The sequence below is a fragment of the Dipodomys ordii genome, unplaced genomic scaffold (assembly GCF_000151885.1).
Source record: "Dipodomys ordii isolate 6190 unplaced genomic scaffold, Dord_2.0 Scaffold114, whole genome shotgun sequence".
NCBI lineage: Eukaryota > Metazoa > Chordata > Mammalia > Rodentia > Heteromyidae > Dipodomys > Dipodomys ordii.
This window is the reverse complement of record NW_012267330.1, coordinates 4,021,539-4,037,892: the sequence shown is the minus strand read 5'-3', so window position 1 is coordinate 4,037,892 and position 16,354 is coordinate 4,021,539. Positions and strand designations below refer to the sequence as shown.

The following is a 16,354-nucleotide window of genomic DNA, read 5'->3' as shown; positions in this document are numbered from 1 at the left end:
AATGCAGTCGAAACCAATCTCACTTTTCTTCTTAAGGCCTTATTAACTTCTACTTATGTTTAACACTGGACATTAGGGTGCCAGTTGACTACCTGAAGGTAAAACAGTGGAGGATGAAATGTAAAAAAGAGAAGAAGAAGAATAACTAGGTCCCATATATAATCCTCCTACTATCTCCAAAACAATACATCTTACAATAAGTAATTTAAAGTAACTTATGAAAGCCCTTGTAACTTCTGTCACCAATATCATAAATGACAAATGAACCTGTGTACAGGATAATTTCACGCCATTAGTGAGTGGAAAGGTTGGTACTGAATTTGAGTCTCCAGGCTGCCCATAAAGTAGTCTTTCCACAACTGTACCAAAATACCACAAAAATGTAATATGCAATGAATTCTACTTTCTAGTTTCTTTTATACTGGCAAGTTACTGTTTCCAAGAGATGGTAATATAGTGTCATGTCACTTACAACAATGTTGAAATCTTTCATGCTATTGTCAAATGTCAGTACTAGCCCTGTAAGTAATTGAGTTGTCTTAAGAACTCACTGAATCAAGACAAAAAAAATGAAACATGCTCAAGATGAGATGTATATGATGGATTCATGGGGTGGAGATGTACATTTCCTTCACTGTTGTTTCCTTAGTACCTGTATTGTAGCACCCATAGCACCTAGCACATGGTAAGTACACAATAATACTGTCTTAAATGGATGGGTATAGGAAAGAAAGGCAGCAGATTCATCAGATATTGTGAGATGAGTCTTCAGTGAAGAAACAAAATAACAAAAGCTAAATTAAATAAGTGACTTGTTATAGAATCCTGTATAATACTGTGGAAGGTGTGCCATGAATATGAGTAAGTTAATTCCTTTTATTTATTTTTCCCAGGTTGCATATACAGCCCTATTTCCTGAAGATATCCCATCAAATAAAATCATCCTGAAGGTCAGCGCCAAGGATGCGGACATCGGGTCCAATGGCAACGTACGATATACACTCTTTGGATCTGGAAACAGTGAATTCTCCTTAGATCCAGACAGTGGTAAGGTGGAAATTATTATTTATTCATGAGAAAAGTTAAGCCCTCAACTGGTTTCATCACTAATGAATAGCTCCAACTTGCAACTTTGACACGATACTTGGATGTCTTAGATACAAAGAAATAAAGGGGTATACACTTTGAAAAGCAGTATGAAGGTTCCACAAAAGATTCCACGTAGAGCTTCCCTATGACCCAGCAATCCCACTTTTGGGAATTTACCCAAATGATCACAAACAAGACCATACTAAGGCTACCTGCACAACTATGTTTATTACAGCATTATTTACCATAGCTAAGATATGGAACCACCCAGATGTCCCTCGGTAGATGAATGGATCAAGAAAATGTGGTATATATACACAATGGAATTCTATGCCTCCATCAGAAGAATGACATTGCCTCATTTGTTAGGAAATGGAAAGACTTGGAAAAACTTATATTAAGTGAAGTAAGGCAGGCCCAAAGAAACATAGGCCCCCATTGTTTCCCTTATCTGCAATAACTAGTATAAGTCTAGGACAAGCAGAAAAGCCCAAAAGCTATGTACATATGACCAGATAAGATGATGCTAAGTGAGATGAACCCCAAGATAGACACACAAGATGTTTTATCTTTCTTAATGCACTTATAACATACTATATGATTTTTTTGTTTCTTTTGTATGTTCTTCCCCCATGGTATAACCCCTGTTTTCACTGCATTTGATTCCGGTGTCCTGCATCTGTATATACATTTTTCTAATTTGGAGAGGGGAAGGGGAATAACTAAATGCTGAAATAAGGATATAGGTTGACCCATGTAACAATGAGATGTACAAGACACTATGTTAAAAACAAACTTTGGGGGAGAGGGAGGAGGAGGGAGGAGTTGAGGAGGTGGGGAGGGAAGGAATGGTAGGGGAAAAACAAAGGAGGGGGTAACAATGCTCACTAAGAAATGTACTTATGACTTACTCATGTAATTGTAACCCCTCTGTACAGTGTCTTTACAATAAAAATATATATAAAAAGTAAAAAATAAAGTGGTATAAGGTTTCCAAATATGGGTGTTCTGGGCACACACATTTTATTTGGGCTAATGCTGGGGGCTTTGAAGCTACAGTTATTAGTATTAAGTAAGTCCATATCTCTATTTGTTTCTCACATCAGCAAGTTAAGACACTGGCTTATAAAGTGTTAACTGTTGTTGCATCACAAATGCAGGTACATGCACACTGAAGGGTAATGTAGACTAAAGAGAGCTTTTTCATTTTGAAATTATGTTTTAGATCCCTTCTTAATTATTTTTGACAGTTTTCTGGTTTTTGTTAAGCATCCTGCCTTGTTTTTTTTCCAAAACAGTGAACCCTTAGCTGTGCTTAAATATTCAGTAATCTTTCCAGGATAAAAGGCAAAGGCAGATGACTGCATTGAAAGCCTGAGCTAATAGAAAAGTCATTTCCTTAGAAACAATATTTTTCTGTATTGTGTATTAGATCGATTATCCAGTGGCAATCTATAAATGAAGTGTAAGGATTGAACAGCTTACATATTCCTAATATTGTGTTGATCTAGTGAACCTCTGTTGAGTCTTGCAAAACATAGTCGCTCCTCCCTGACCCATTCCCAGGTCAGCTGTGGCCTACTGGGAAGCTTCAACCAAGCTGTATGGGAAAACACTATTTAGGACCAGTGCCTGTGATTATTCAATCAGAAACATTTATGGAGGAGCTGATAGATATAAAAGCACTTCATGGAGTTTGTGTGATAAACTCCAAGATAAACAACCAAACAAATACCATTCCCATGGCATATCATAACCTACTAGTGAAGGTAGACAAGTAAGTAAGAAATAACAAAAGGAGTATTGGAAAGAAATACAAAGCATAATACAAAATGCATAAAGGAGGAAATAGCTAATAGTCACATGAAAGGAAAAAATTGTTTCCAGGAAGGACTAGTATTTTTGATTCAGTCAGAATTTTAGGTGCTGAAGCAGCACACTGCAAGTCACAGGGACAGCGTGAGCAACTACCACAGCTCACCCAACTGGTGTCAGGTACAAGAGTGGCAGGAAATCAGCTTTAGGCCAGCTCATCAAGGGTCTTTAACTGAAAATCCACTGTGGGGCTACTTGAATGAGGGAATGAATCCATGTCATCTGTGTTGAGAACTATCTATCTCAGAGAAGCCATTAGAAGAACTGCCTGGGAAATATAAGTGGCTTGGCTAACATGTCTACCAGTTCCATCTAAGTGTAACAGCACTTCATGAATCATGCAGTATTGTCACTGTGCTTGTTGTTTATTACTGAAACAAAAGCAACAACAAAAAGTCTCTACAGGTCTAATGTCTGGCACCTGCATGGCACTATACAATATAATGTACTTTCTTGTTGGGGCTGAGTTGCTACTGCTTGTGAGTTTGTTTTCCCCTCTTACTTCCCCCCACAGTCCCAGTCCTATCCACAATCCAGCAAGTAAAAAGTTAGTCCTGGCATAGTTCAGGTTCCGCAAGACCAGGGGACCAGCTTGTGTTTTTTTGCTTTTGTTATTGCTGTTGTCTTTCAACAATACAGGATAAAATATCAACATTTATTGATTAAGCATGATAAAGGCTTTTTCTTTCTTTTTCAACTGATGCTACTTTCCTTTTTTTAAATTTAATTTTATTGTCAAGGTGATGTACAGAGGGGCTACATTTACATACATGCACTAGTGAGTACATTTCTTATTGAACTTGTTACCACCTTCTTTAATATTTTTCCATATAAATTTTTATCGTAAAAATACTGTATACAGGGGCTGAGAAGATGGATCAGTGGTAGAGCACTTGCCTTGCATGCCTGAGGCCCTGGGTTCGATTCCTCAGCACCACATAAGAAAAAAAAAAAGAAGAAAGACGGAAGTGGTGCTGTGGCTCAAGTGGTAGAGCGCTAGCCTTGAGCTGAAGAGCTGAGGGACAGCGCCCAGTCCCAGAGTTCAGGCCCCACGACCCGACCCCCCCAAAAAAATACTGTACAGAGGGGTTACAGTTACATGAGTAGGGTAATGAGTACATTTCCTATCAGGCATTGTTACCTCCTCCTTTGTTTTTCCCCTATCTTCCTTTCCTCCCAAACTTCCCAACACCTCCCTCCCCACCAGAAATTGTAAAGTTTGTTTTCAACATAGTGTCTTGTACATCTCATTGTTACAATGGGTTAACCTGTATCCTTATTTCAACATTTTGTTATATCCCTTCCGTCCCCAAATTATAAAAATGTATATTCAAGATGCAGAACACCAGAATCAGATACAGTGAAAACAGGGGTTATACCATAGGGGAAGAACATACAAAAGAAACAGAAGAATCGCATAGTGCATTATAAGTATGTTAAGAACAACAGCAAGAAAGAAAAAACCACTTCTATCCCTGTCTTGGGGTTCATTTCACTTAGCATCATCTTATATGGTTATATAGCTTTTGACCTTTTTTGCTTGTCCTAGACATGAACTAGTTTTTCTCCCACTTTCCCTCCCTACTGTTCCCCTCCCCCACCAAGTTGTAAAGTTCATTTTCAATATATTGTCTTGTGAATATCCCTGTTGCATTAGTTTCCCCCTTTGTCCTTTGTCTCACCATTTTGTTGTTCCCCTTCCTTCCCTAATTCAGATAAACATATATACAATACCCAGGGTACCAAAATCAAATACAGTGACAACAGGGGATAAATCATAGGAAAATAAAAACAGCCAAAAGACACATGAAGAGATGTTCAACGTCTCTGCCATAAAAGAAATGCAAATCAAAACAACATTGAGATTCCACCTTACCCCAGTTAGAATGGCCATTATCAAGAAATCTAATAGCAATAGATGCTGGAAGAGATGTGACCAAATGAGAATGCTACTACACCATTGGTCAGAATGTAAACTTGTACAACCACTCTGAAAAGCAATGTGGAGGTTCCTCAAAAGACTACACTTAGAGCTCCCCTATGACCCAGCAATCCCATTCCTTGGCATTCACCTGAATTATCACTGTGTGCATTGCAGCAATGTTTACCATAGCTAAGCTATGGAATCAAGCCAGACACCCCTCAGTAAACGAATTGATTAAGAAAATGTGATATATATATATATATATATATATATATATATACATACACACACACAATGGAATTCTATGCTTCTATCAGAAAGAATGGCATCACCCCATTTATAAGGAAATGGAAACACATGGAAAAAATTACATTAAGTGAAGTAACTTGCCAGACCCAAAGAAACATAGGCTTCATGGTTTCCCTCATTTGTAATAATTAATATATGTCTAGGATAGTCCTAGCAGATGAGCAGAATAGCTCAACAGCTATGCACATATGACCATATAAGATGATGTTAAATGAACTCTAAATATGGAAACAAGAGGTTGCTATTTGTTGTTGATTTTAATATACTATGTGATGTCTTTTTTGTGTGTTTTTTTCCTAAGGATTATCCCCTGTTATCACTGTATTTGCTTTTGATATCGAGCTTGTTTTGTTTGTCTTGTTTTCCTCAAAAAGATGGGATAAAGGGTAGAAAATCCAGAAGCAAAAAGATTGCCTCCTAGGTCTATGGGTTGTTGACATTATTGACCACCAGACAACCAGAGATATCAGTTCAGTCCATTCTCTGTGCTTTTCCCATGCAACTTTTCCATGTAGCCAAGATCTAACAAGCAGGTTTTGCACAGGAATTCATTTGAAGGACATACAGTTAGTTTGTTGTAACATCTGGAATCCTGTCATTGTTTCTCTCTGATGCCGAAAAAATATTTCAAGGAAGGTATGTCCTTGGTTTCTCTTACATTTTAGCATTCTTTGTATAATTGATTTTCTACATTTCAAAAGAGAACTATTTTTTGAAAAAGCCGACCAACCATGCTATGATTTTTTAATAAGTTTTTTTATTGTGAAAATACCTACAGAGGGGTTACAGTTACATGAGCAAGGTAATGAGTACATTTCTTATTTTCACAGGTGAGTTAAAAACCTTGACTCTCTTAGATCGAGAAAGGATCCCAGTGTATAACCTGATTGCCAGGGCCACTGATGGAGGTGGCAGGTTTTGCCAGTCTGATGTCCACCTGATCCTGGAAGATGTGAATGATAATCCCCCTGTGTTTTCTTCTGACCACTACAACACTTGTGTTTATGAGAACACGGCCACTAAGGCTCTATTGACCAGAGTGCAAGCAGTGGACCCTGACATTGGTAAGTCAGTTGCACTGGGCAGATTTTCCTGTTCATGCATTGGACACACATTATCTCCAGGAACAATGCTTCTTTAGTCTTATGAGAACTTTGCTTACTAAAGAAACACATGCATCAAACCAGTTAGTAACCTAGCTGATGCATGTCCTCCAAAGAAGAGAACTTTGAAAATTATCCTCCCTACCCATTTCAGGACTTGAAGAAGAGATACTACGGTAGGGAATTCCTCTACCTGTTAACAAATGCTTTGGAGTTGGTTTGTTTGTTTTTTTTTTAATCTTCCCCTAACCTTTGAAAAAATAATATCCTTCTTCTTTGTCTTTTTCTCCAAAACATAGCTAAAATATTATGTTGTGTGTCAGGGAGAATTCATTTCCATTTCTACAAAGACTCTCATCTCATGCTTCAGCTGAAATATAGCAATCTCAATTTATTGTTGTGCCCCATAGTGCAAAGACCAATTACTAAATGTGCTCCTGGTCTAATGTGGATGTTTTTAACTGCCATTTTCTAGAGTATTTTTGTCACACAAACTGACATTACTAGGCAGAGTGGGAGTGAGGGAATGAGGGAAACAAGAAGAATTAGAACTGAAAGTTACTAATAAAGTTTGTGTTCAAATACACTTTACATAATGAAATGATGAGTTTGAAAGACTACAGTTAATTGCTGGGTAGACCTGAGAATGCATAAGTTATTGAGGTTGCTACATGATGGAATATAAATACAAAGGGCAAAAAGAAATCTCTTGGCTATACATTTTAAGGCTGTAAATCATAAGACTGGAGAATGATGGGGTATGTCTGGTATGCTAAATAGGCCTTTATGTAATTCAGTGTCTTATTGCTTAATTTTGAATTGAAAGAAAAATTATTGGACTAATGGGAGAGTAAATACAGGATAATTAGTTGAAAACAAATGTAGAACCCAGGGTCTATGCATATTTCTCCTTAGAGAAATTAGTAGCTACACTTTGAATTATTACTCCTATCTCATTTGCATAATTTCTGAGTCTGCAAACCAACCCTGTGAAAAAATCATAAATAAGAGAAGATTCCTTTATTGGTGTATAATTATGTTATACCTACAAATAATCTTTTTTTCCAGTCCTGGGGCTTAAACTCAGGACTGGGCAATGTCCTTGAGCTTCTTTTGCTCAAGGCTAGCACTCTACCACTTGAGCCACAGTGCCACTTCTGGCTTTTTCTGTTTATGCGGTATTAAGGAATTGGACCCAGGGCTTCATGCATGCTAGGCAAGCACTCTACCAGTAAGCCACATTCCCAGCCCCAAATAATCTATTTTAAAGGAAGATTGGAAAGCATTCTTTGAACTCATTTTCACGCTTTGGGGGAAAAGAGGGCAGAATGAAGGCAGATAACTTGTCATCACTTTAACTTTGATTTTGAGAATGGGTAATTAATCTATAGACAGAATTTCAAAAGTGGAAAGATTGAAATTTTTCTTCTACCCAATTGAAGGAATTGTGTGCATTCAAGGAACTGGAGATTGGAAAGAGGTTTGATTAGTGCATATGAGGTTTCAGAGAGTGAAGGGTGAAGAGATATGTGACTTACTTGCTGTTATAACCCTTGTTTTGTCAATGGAGATGAAGAATAACCATTATAAGAATAACCCTTGGGCTGGGAAGGTGGCTCAGTGGTAGAGTGCTTTCCTTGTATTCATGAAGCCCTGGGTTAGATTCCTCAGCACCACATAAGCAGAAAAAGCCAGAAGTGGTGCTGTGGCTCAAGTGGTAGAGCGCTAGTCTTGAGCTGAAGAGCTGAGAGACAGCGCCCAGGCCAGAGTTCAAGCCCCACGACCTACCAAAAAAAAAAAACCCTCGTTTCACATCTTTTGAACCAGTTGGCCAGGTTTGGAGTTGGGGGAGGGGAGGAGGGTAACAGGAATGTCTACACTTGTCATGAAGGCCAGAGGTGGTAAAGACTTGAAAGGACCGAAACTCTCTAGAGACCTTATCACACTTCTATTTGTTCCTGTATCATCATGAGTAAAAGGCTTAGTGCAGGAACAGTTTTCCATGGAGACAGAGATCATGAGTCCTGTGGACACCTGTGGATGAAGTCTATTCACTAGACCATTAAATCTGCCTCAGGAGCACTTCTTTTTCCTTTATAATAAATTCATGCTAGGGTTAAAATAATTGTAATGATTAGTGAAGTATAATTTGTTTCACTATCTTCAGGGTAAAATCAAATGGAAATTGAAAGTTTTAAAATATATCTGAAAATATGTACATTTATTCCCTTAATGGAGTAATATACCTAATCTATAGTACTGTTCTGAGCATCAAAATACTACATGGTGGCCAAGACTTAATTCTTCACATGATCTGAAAACAGCTAATACACTAAAACCATGGCACACTCATCAGCATATCATGTAATTCTTTGTTTCTTAGAGTTTCCACTGTCAAAGATTACACACATACTTTGTTTTCTTTACATGGGCCATGACTTCATTTCTCCCATTGTACTTGAGTCTACCTCAATAGACAAAACAAAATTGAAAAGAAGCTAAAGTAGCTGGGAAGGAACAACTGTATCCCTCAGGAAGCACAAACGGAACCCCTGCATCAAGTTCAAAGCTGACAGGCACCAAGCACAAAAGAAGTCATGAGCGTTTTGATGAGAACTTACATGGAGTATCATTAGTCCAGGATGCCATTAAAAATAATGTCAACATGACTCTCCAGCCTGGATGTCACTGACTGGTGGCTCACGGATTGTTTCTGGCAGCCTAAACAGAACACATGTTTGTCAAGAGTAACTGTGTGTATGTCCTTCCTATAGGATCACAGCCTGTGAAAGTTGTGTAGTTACATTACCAGGCTGTTGAATGGGATACTCACTATGAGGCCATACTAATCATCCATCTCAGAGCTGAGTTCACACATCAGTGGCTCTTAAGATAGAATCTAGACCTCCAGTGCTTTTAGTTTTATTAAACATGGTGTTGAAAAAAACTCAATCTTTTTGTCATTATTTAAAGTCAGGGTTTGATTTGAAATTAGATTCCAAATTTTATCAAAACAACAGCCCTCGGGAGACTCTTGTATTTCAGGTACCCATGTTCCACAGCAGTGTTTGTTTGTTTGTTTGTTTGTTTGTATTTACAGTATCTGGGATTGAACTGGGGCTCTCACAGTTGTTAGACAGGGGTTCCATTACCCGAGCCACATGCACAACTCTTTCTTGCTTTGGTTATTTTAGCTGAGGTGGAGCCTTGCTTTATTCCCCAGTTAATCTTGGCTTCTATCATTGTTCTTGTGCTACCTGTCATTGGGATGAGAGATGCCTACCACTGCACCATGCCGCTATGCTTCCTGGAAGCTAGGGTAACAGGCCGGTGCCAACTTGTCTAGTGAGCATTTATGTCCTGGCTGATTTTAAAGCTTGATTCTCATGTTTACAACTCCCAAGTAGCTAGGATCGCAGGCTTGAGTCTGTGCACCTGGTATGCCACCATCTCCTTAATGATCAGCCTCTTGCTACTGGCCAGGCATAGTCCACAACTGACCTCATTTAAAACCCAATGTTTAAAGAAGTGAGGAAATTTCTGACCTCTAAACATAATTTTATTTTGAAATAGTTATAGATTCACAGGAAGTTGAAGAAGGTATACAGGAAGTCATGGGCCCTCTCCCAAGCGTAGTACAGTATTAAAACCAACAAGTTGATATAGGTGCCATGCATGGAGCTTATCTGAATTTTTGTGCACATGCACACATTTTTATATGCAATTTTATCTTTATCTGCCAGTGGATTACACATAGAAGGTACCACCTGTGAGGAATGGGCCCTCATCAGATAGCTAACCTGATGGTAATTTGGGTTAGACTTCCTAGCCTCTAGAACTGTAAGCAATAAATGATTGTTGGTTATAAATTCCCTGAGTGAGTCTGTGTGCCGGTGGCTCACGCCTATAATCCTAGCTACTTAGGAGGCTGAGATCTGAGGATCATGGTTCAAAACCAGCCCGGGCAGGAAAGTCTGTGAGACTCTTATCTCTAATAAACCACTAGAAAACCGGAAGTGGCACTGTAGCTCAAGCGGTAGAACTCTGGCCTTGAGCTGATAGAGCTAAGGGACAGCGCTCAGGCCCAGAGTTCAAGCCCCGTGACGACCAAAAAAAAAAAAAAATTCTAATTCCCTGACTGAAATAGCTCATTACAACTATCCAAAGCAACGAAGACAGCCAGCTTGTGGCTGCATTGTGTTCCATGCTGCTGTAACTTGCAGAGACAAAGGTATACTCATCTGAAATCTGATTCCATAAATTCATGAGTTCAAGTCGTAAACATATGCCTTGCTTAAATCTCCTTATCCTGGTTTTCTAATTTTAAAACATGCTACTGGTTTCATCAAATGAATTCTTCACTATGAATCATTTATAATGAATCAACATAAATGGTAGCATAACTGCCTAGGTCAGGAATTACATAAAATAGAGAAAAAATAATTTTAACACATATATTTTGAGTTCTAAGAAATGCACTAAGAAAAGCCTAGAATTTAGTATTAAGGTCTTCATTTTCCTGCAAAAGGAAAATATTCTCAATTCTCATCTATTAGTGCCATGACTTTATGACCTAAAATTTATGGAACTTTAATCCTTTCAATAAAGACAAGGAGAACTTTTGCTACATTATCTCTTTGGAGTGAAGATCCTATAGTTCAGTCTATCTCTTAGAACTAGTATTTTTTCCCAATTTTGTGAGTTTTGAGTGTGTGTGTGTGTGTGTGTGTGTGTGTGTGTGTGTACGTGCATGTGTGTATGCATGCTCGCACTAGTTCTGCACCTTGAACTCAGGCCTGGGTGCTCTTCCTGAGCTTTTTTATTCTAGGCTAGCACTCTACCATTGGAGCCATAGCTCTACTTCTGGCTTGATTTTTAGTCTTTAGACCAGTGAAGAAATGCACAGTGATAAGGATCAGAGCACTCATTTTCTCTATCACAAGGATAAGTGCAGGTAGCAGAATTGACTGGCAGCAGGTCCCAAAAAAGGAGAGGGTGATGTGCTCATAGGGTTAGAAAGGGTGAGCCTCGGGGAGCATGGAAGGACCATTTGAACTTAGAAATCAAAGGGCAGCAAAGCAGAAAAGAAAGTACTGAAACTGCTAGAAAGAACAAAATGGGAAAGGTTGAGGAAAAGTGAGTGGGGGAACATCAGATGTCTCTGTGTGGTCAATAATGCTGCTCTCTGAGGACAGCCAGGGAGCCAGCACCCTGGGAAAAGTACAGCTAGAACAGGGAAGAAGCTAGGAAAGCTCTTGACAGAACTTCTCCATTCTGACCCAGTGTGCACAGATCTCTGTTTTCCTTGACATCTTTCTGTCTGGGCTGATGATCATTATAATAATGTATACTTGGTCTCTGTATAGGAAGTTGTGCGACAAGTACTTCATAAGACAGATATTGCCATGGTCCTTGTCCCATTGTCTCTTGGAGCAGAACCTGGAATTAACTTGTTGTTCTTTTTATAGATATTGTCAGAAGTGCTGGGCTGGTACAGGGTTTTGGAGAATCATGGGGAAGGAAGAGTGGAATGAGAGTGAAAGTAACTAAGAGCTGTTCTCTGTGTGTGTGTGTATGTCTGTCTCTCTCTTTTCTTCTCTCTCTGTTATCAAACCACTTCACCAAACTGCCTCTACCCTTCTAACTCATTCTAAGCTTCCTAGTCTTCAACTTCTTGTGAGCCATAAAGAAAAATGGCTGAGATGAGGCTGAGAAAGAGGCTGAGGAAAGGTACTACTAAAGACAAGACTCTGAACTTGTATGGAAAAGCACATCCCAAGGTCTGGGTTGTGGTTTCTGGCATCTCCTGTAAGAATCAGAACCACTCACTCACCTGTCCCTGGGCTCTAGATATTACACTTCAAATCTGAAGGCCAAAGCAGAGTTTTAACTGTCTGTGATGGTGTTTGATTTTAAATCTCCCGTGTTCACCCTTCCAATCTCTCATGGAGAGCATTTGCTCTCTGAAACTTCAGTCTATTTTGGTTGTGATTAAATATGATACCTTTGAACTGGACTTCAAAAACAACTAAACAAAGAAAAACTAAACCTAAGAGGTCAATTCTGAACACTGCCTGCAGCAACTGGGTATGGGGAGCAGAAGGGAGGGGCCCCTTACGGAATGAGAAAGTCACTGGCTCCCACGCATGCCATAAGGGACATACACAAATACCCTGCCATTTCTTCCTCCCACCTAGGATTTCCGAAGTACACAGCTTCCACAAAGCCTTGTACCCAGCTTAGACAGCTCCAACCCTTCTCTGGACCCCACACATCAGGCTACTGGGATATTTCCAGACACCCCCAAGGGACACATCTCCTAATAAACTGTTTAAGCAGAGGGGACTTAAGAGTATGAGAGGAAGCCCTGCATGATTAGTGCCCTACATCCTTGGACAAGTATTTGACTTCCTTCTGCATTAGTTTCTTCTTTCATACAATCATCATGACAATAGCCTCACTTCTCCTTCTTCAAAGGGTCTGTGTGAGATTTGCCCAAGACAGAATGGGAAGGCTCTTTGAACTTACAAGGTCACTTGTAAGCACTTGAATTCAGTCTCCCTACTCAGTCCCTACTGTATCTCCTCTTTATCCTGGCTTTGGGAGTGCTTTGTGGCTCTTCTCTAATCTAAATCCTCCCAAGGCCTATTAGTGCTTAATAAGAACTTTAAATGATGATAATCATAATGTGCCTATTAACATCCACTTTAGTAGTCTCTATTACGTGCCAGGAGCTATGCCAACTGCTTTAGATACATTGTTTCCATTTCTCACAACAATCCTATGAGGTAGCATATTTTTGTTCGCTTTAAAACATGAATAAGCTCGGGGTCCTGCCATGAGCCAGAAACTGGTCAGGGACAGGGCTGCAGGCACTGTAACCAGGGTCTTGGGATAGTTGGTGAGTGGAAGACAGTCAAGCAGCAATTCTCAAAAAGTGGTCAGCATCACTTGAGGATGGACTGGATACATGAACTCCAAATAAGATACTCAGCTCAAGACCCTGGCTGGTAAGTATGTGAGTCATCTGGAGTTAGGGATTGCTCAGGTTTCTGGGTCCCTCTGGTTTCTGAGTTTCTCAGTTGATTTGAGACAGGACCTGAAATTTTTCATCTTAGGCTATTGCTGGTCCTGATGTTACCTAAACCACAGTTTAAGAAGTCGTTATTAAAGAATTCTTAATATTTTTGTGCTGCAAACATCTTGATGTCCATCAGGATATTGCTTTACAACTCAACCAAATACAAAATTGTTACAAATAAAATATATTAACCCAAGTGTTTTCCAAACTTATTACACAGTAAAATGAATTTCTATCTCAACACTTTAACAACAAGATCTGGCAGAGTAATATCTAATGACTTTGATATTTGGAAGTAGTCAAAACCAAATGTATGTACCAACCATTTTAATAAGGTCAAAATACCCATTTTTACAAAATGGTCATATCCATTGGTTACAAAATCACAGGTGCTACTTATACCATGGTGTTTTGCTGCCTGTGTTGATAATTGAATGTGGTTTCAAATTCATTTAGATATTAATGAAAACATGAGCTTCAATTTTTTTCTCTCCCTGTGAGCTGCCTTTAAAATGGTTCCCAGTGATTCCTACTGCCTTGTGCTCAGACCATTTCTTGAAAGTGATCTGGACTTACTGCTTCTCTTCCATTGCCCAACTTTGGCAGAAATATGATATAACATTTTACAGTAGGTTTTTTTAAGGCTGTAGTTTCTGGGAGCAAATAGCTCATATATGTAATTCCAGCTACTTAGGAAATGGAGATCAGGAGGAATGAAGTTTAAAGTCAGCCTAGGCAGAAAGTTAGTGAGATAACCTCTCAATCAATAAGCCAGATGTGATGGTGCACATCTCCAATCAACTATTCCAGAGGCCTTTCATAGGAGGAATCACTTGGGCAAAAAGGCAAGACTCTTCCTGAAAAATAACTATAGCAAAAAGAAGCAGAAGCTTGGCTCCAACTGTCTGCCTAGCTAGTACAAGGCCCTACCAAAAGTAAAATAAAGAAATAATAGATTAATTTAAAAAAACACAATACCAATGGTCTAGAAGACTAAAATAACAGAAACTTCTTTTCTCAAAGTGATGAAAAATCCAAATAAGGGGACCAGCATTGGGTAGATTTGGGTGAGATAACCCTTCTTAGTTTATAAACAACTGTCTTCTTGCTGTGTGTATATATGATCATGCATAAGTTGTGATAACCAAAAATGTCTGTTTTTATCTTTAGTAAGGCTCTTACCCTATCACATTTAGATCCTGCTCTTGTGACCTCATTTAATCTTAAAGCTCAATCTCCAATTGGAAATAAGTCCCATTGGAAATGAGTGCTGTCACATATGCATTGAAGGACACAATTTTATCTTCAATGTTCATTTTCAGTCTGTCTTAGGTAATCAGACAGAGGACGATCACTGGGGTTGTAACATAGCCCTGAGACGGTCCTCATAGCTCTTTTGGGGTCTCGCTTCCTTCCACTTGGGCAGCCAGAGAAAGCTGGCCAGTAACAGGGCTGCAGACATTATAAAAAGAATTACCCAACAGCTCTGACAACTTAGCTCTAGCTTCTTAAGAAGCCTTGAGTCAGCTAAGCCCCACAGACTCCTGAACCATAGAAACAATGACCTAGTATTTATTGCTACATGCTGTTGAGAATTTGGGGCACTTTGGCATGGAACTATGAAGAATCAATTCCCTAATGCAAGTTGAAGCTTGTTCTGAACTCTATCCACATATCCTTAGGAATCTCCTACCATAGCCATGAATGAGTTCCACACTTGAGGAGCAAGGTGGACTGCCTAACAGACCTGTGGCCATGGAAACAAGGCCTGAACACTGAGAGGCCCAGTCTATCCTGTGGAGCACCCCTACCTCGAAGTGGCAGGAGACGGTGGTGATACCACAGTTGGTTCTTCATTCCTATTCCTTTGGATTCAGAGCCTCTCTCTAGGGTACCTGGCACACATGCTGTGAAATCACAGTCCTAGGTGATCTTATAATGTCATTACTGAGAAGATCCTAGGGCAAAATCCAGTTAAAATTCTTCTGAGGGTTGGGCCATCAGTTACTTCTGCCTGTTGTTCCAGATGCTTAGAAGGCTGAGATCTGAGGATCACAGTTCAAAGCCAGCCCAGGCAAAAAAAAAAAAAAAAGTCTATGACTCTTATCTCTAATTTACCAGCCAAAAGCCAGAAGTGGAGGTGTGACTCAAGTGGTGGAATGCCAGCTTTGACTAAAAAAAGCCAAGTGAGGGAGGGAGGGGCCATGTGTTAAAACCCTAGGACCAACACACACAAACACACACACACACACACTCTCTCTCTCTCACACATACATACACACACACACACACACACACACACACACTCTTTTGAGGGGCAAATTGAAGCTTTGAGACAAAAATTATCCCAAGTCTCAGAGGCAGAGCCAAATCTAAAAAGGTGACATAATATCTTCTGATGTTTTTTTAATGTTTTTATTGTCTTTTTGCAGTTCTTTTTTTAATTTTTATTTTTATTTTTTGTGAACATACTGTACAGAGGGGTTACAATTACATGGGCAAGATAATGAGTACATTTCTTATCAAGCATTTCAGCCTCCTCCTTTGTTTACCCTTCACATCCCTTCCCAGCCTCCCCGCCCCCCCCCCCCCCCCGCACCAAAGTTGTAAAGTTCGTTTTTGACATGACAACTTGTACTTCTCAAAGTTGCATCGGGTCCACCTGTATCCTTAAACAACTTGTTTTTCCCCATCTCCTCCACAAATTATACCGACATCAAATACAGTGAAAGCAGGGGTTGTACTGTGGGGGAGGGACATACAAAGCTACAAAGAAATAATCTTATAAATGAGTTAGAAACAAATGCATGAAAGAAAAAAACATTTAAATACTTATCTAAGGGTTCATTTTCCTAACATCACATTATCTGACCTTTCCTGCTTGACTCATACATATACTAGATATTGCAAAAAGTAGTTGTACAAAGGAGTCGCCATTCAACAAAGCAGTTTATGAATATGGTGCATCTTAAT

The 16,354-nt window shown here is 39.3% G+C and overlaps 1 protein-coding gene across 1 annotated transcript in view; it reads left to right on the top strand.

The window, feature by feature from the left end:
* The window catches only part of Fat3 (FAT atypical cadherin 3), a 526,046-nt gene that overhangs the window by 441,833 nt on the left and 67,859 nt on the right, over positions 1-16,354 (top strand). Inside the window, exons 11-12 of the mRNA XM_013028825.1 lie at positions 894-1,047; positions 6,028-6,261. Coding sequence (XP_012884279.1) covers positions 894-1,047; positions 6,028-6,261 — 388 coding nt within the window. The remainder of the gene's footprint in view (positions 1-893; positions 1,048-6,027; positions 6,262-16,354) is intronic.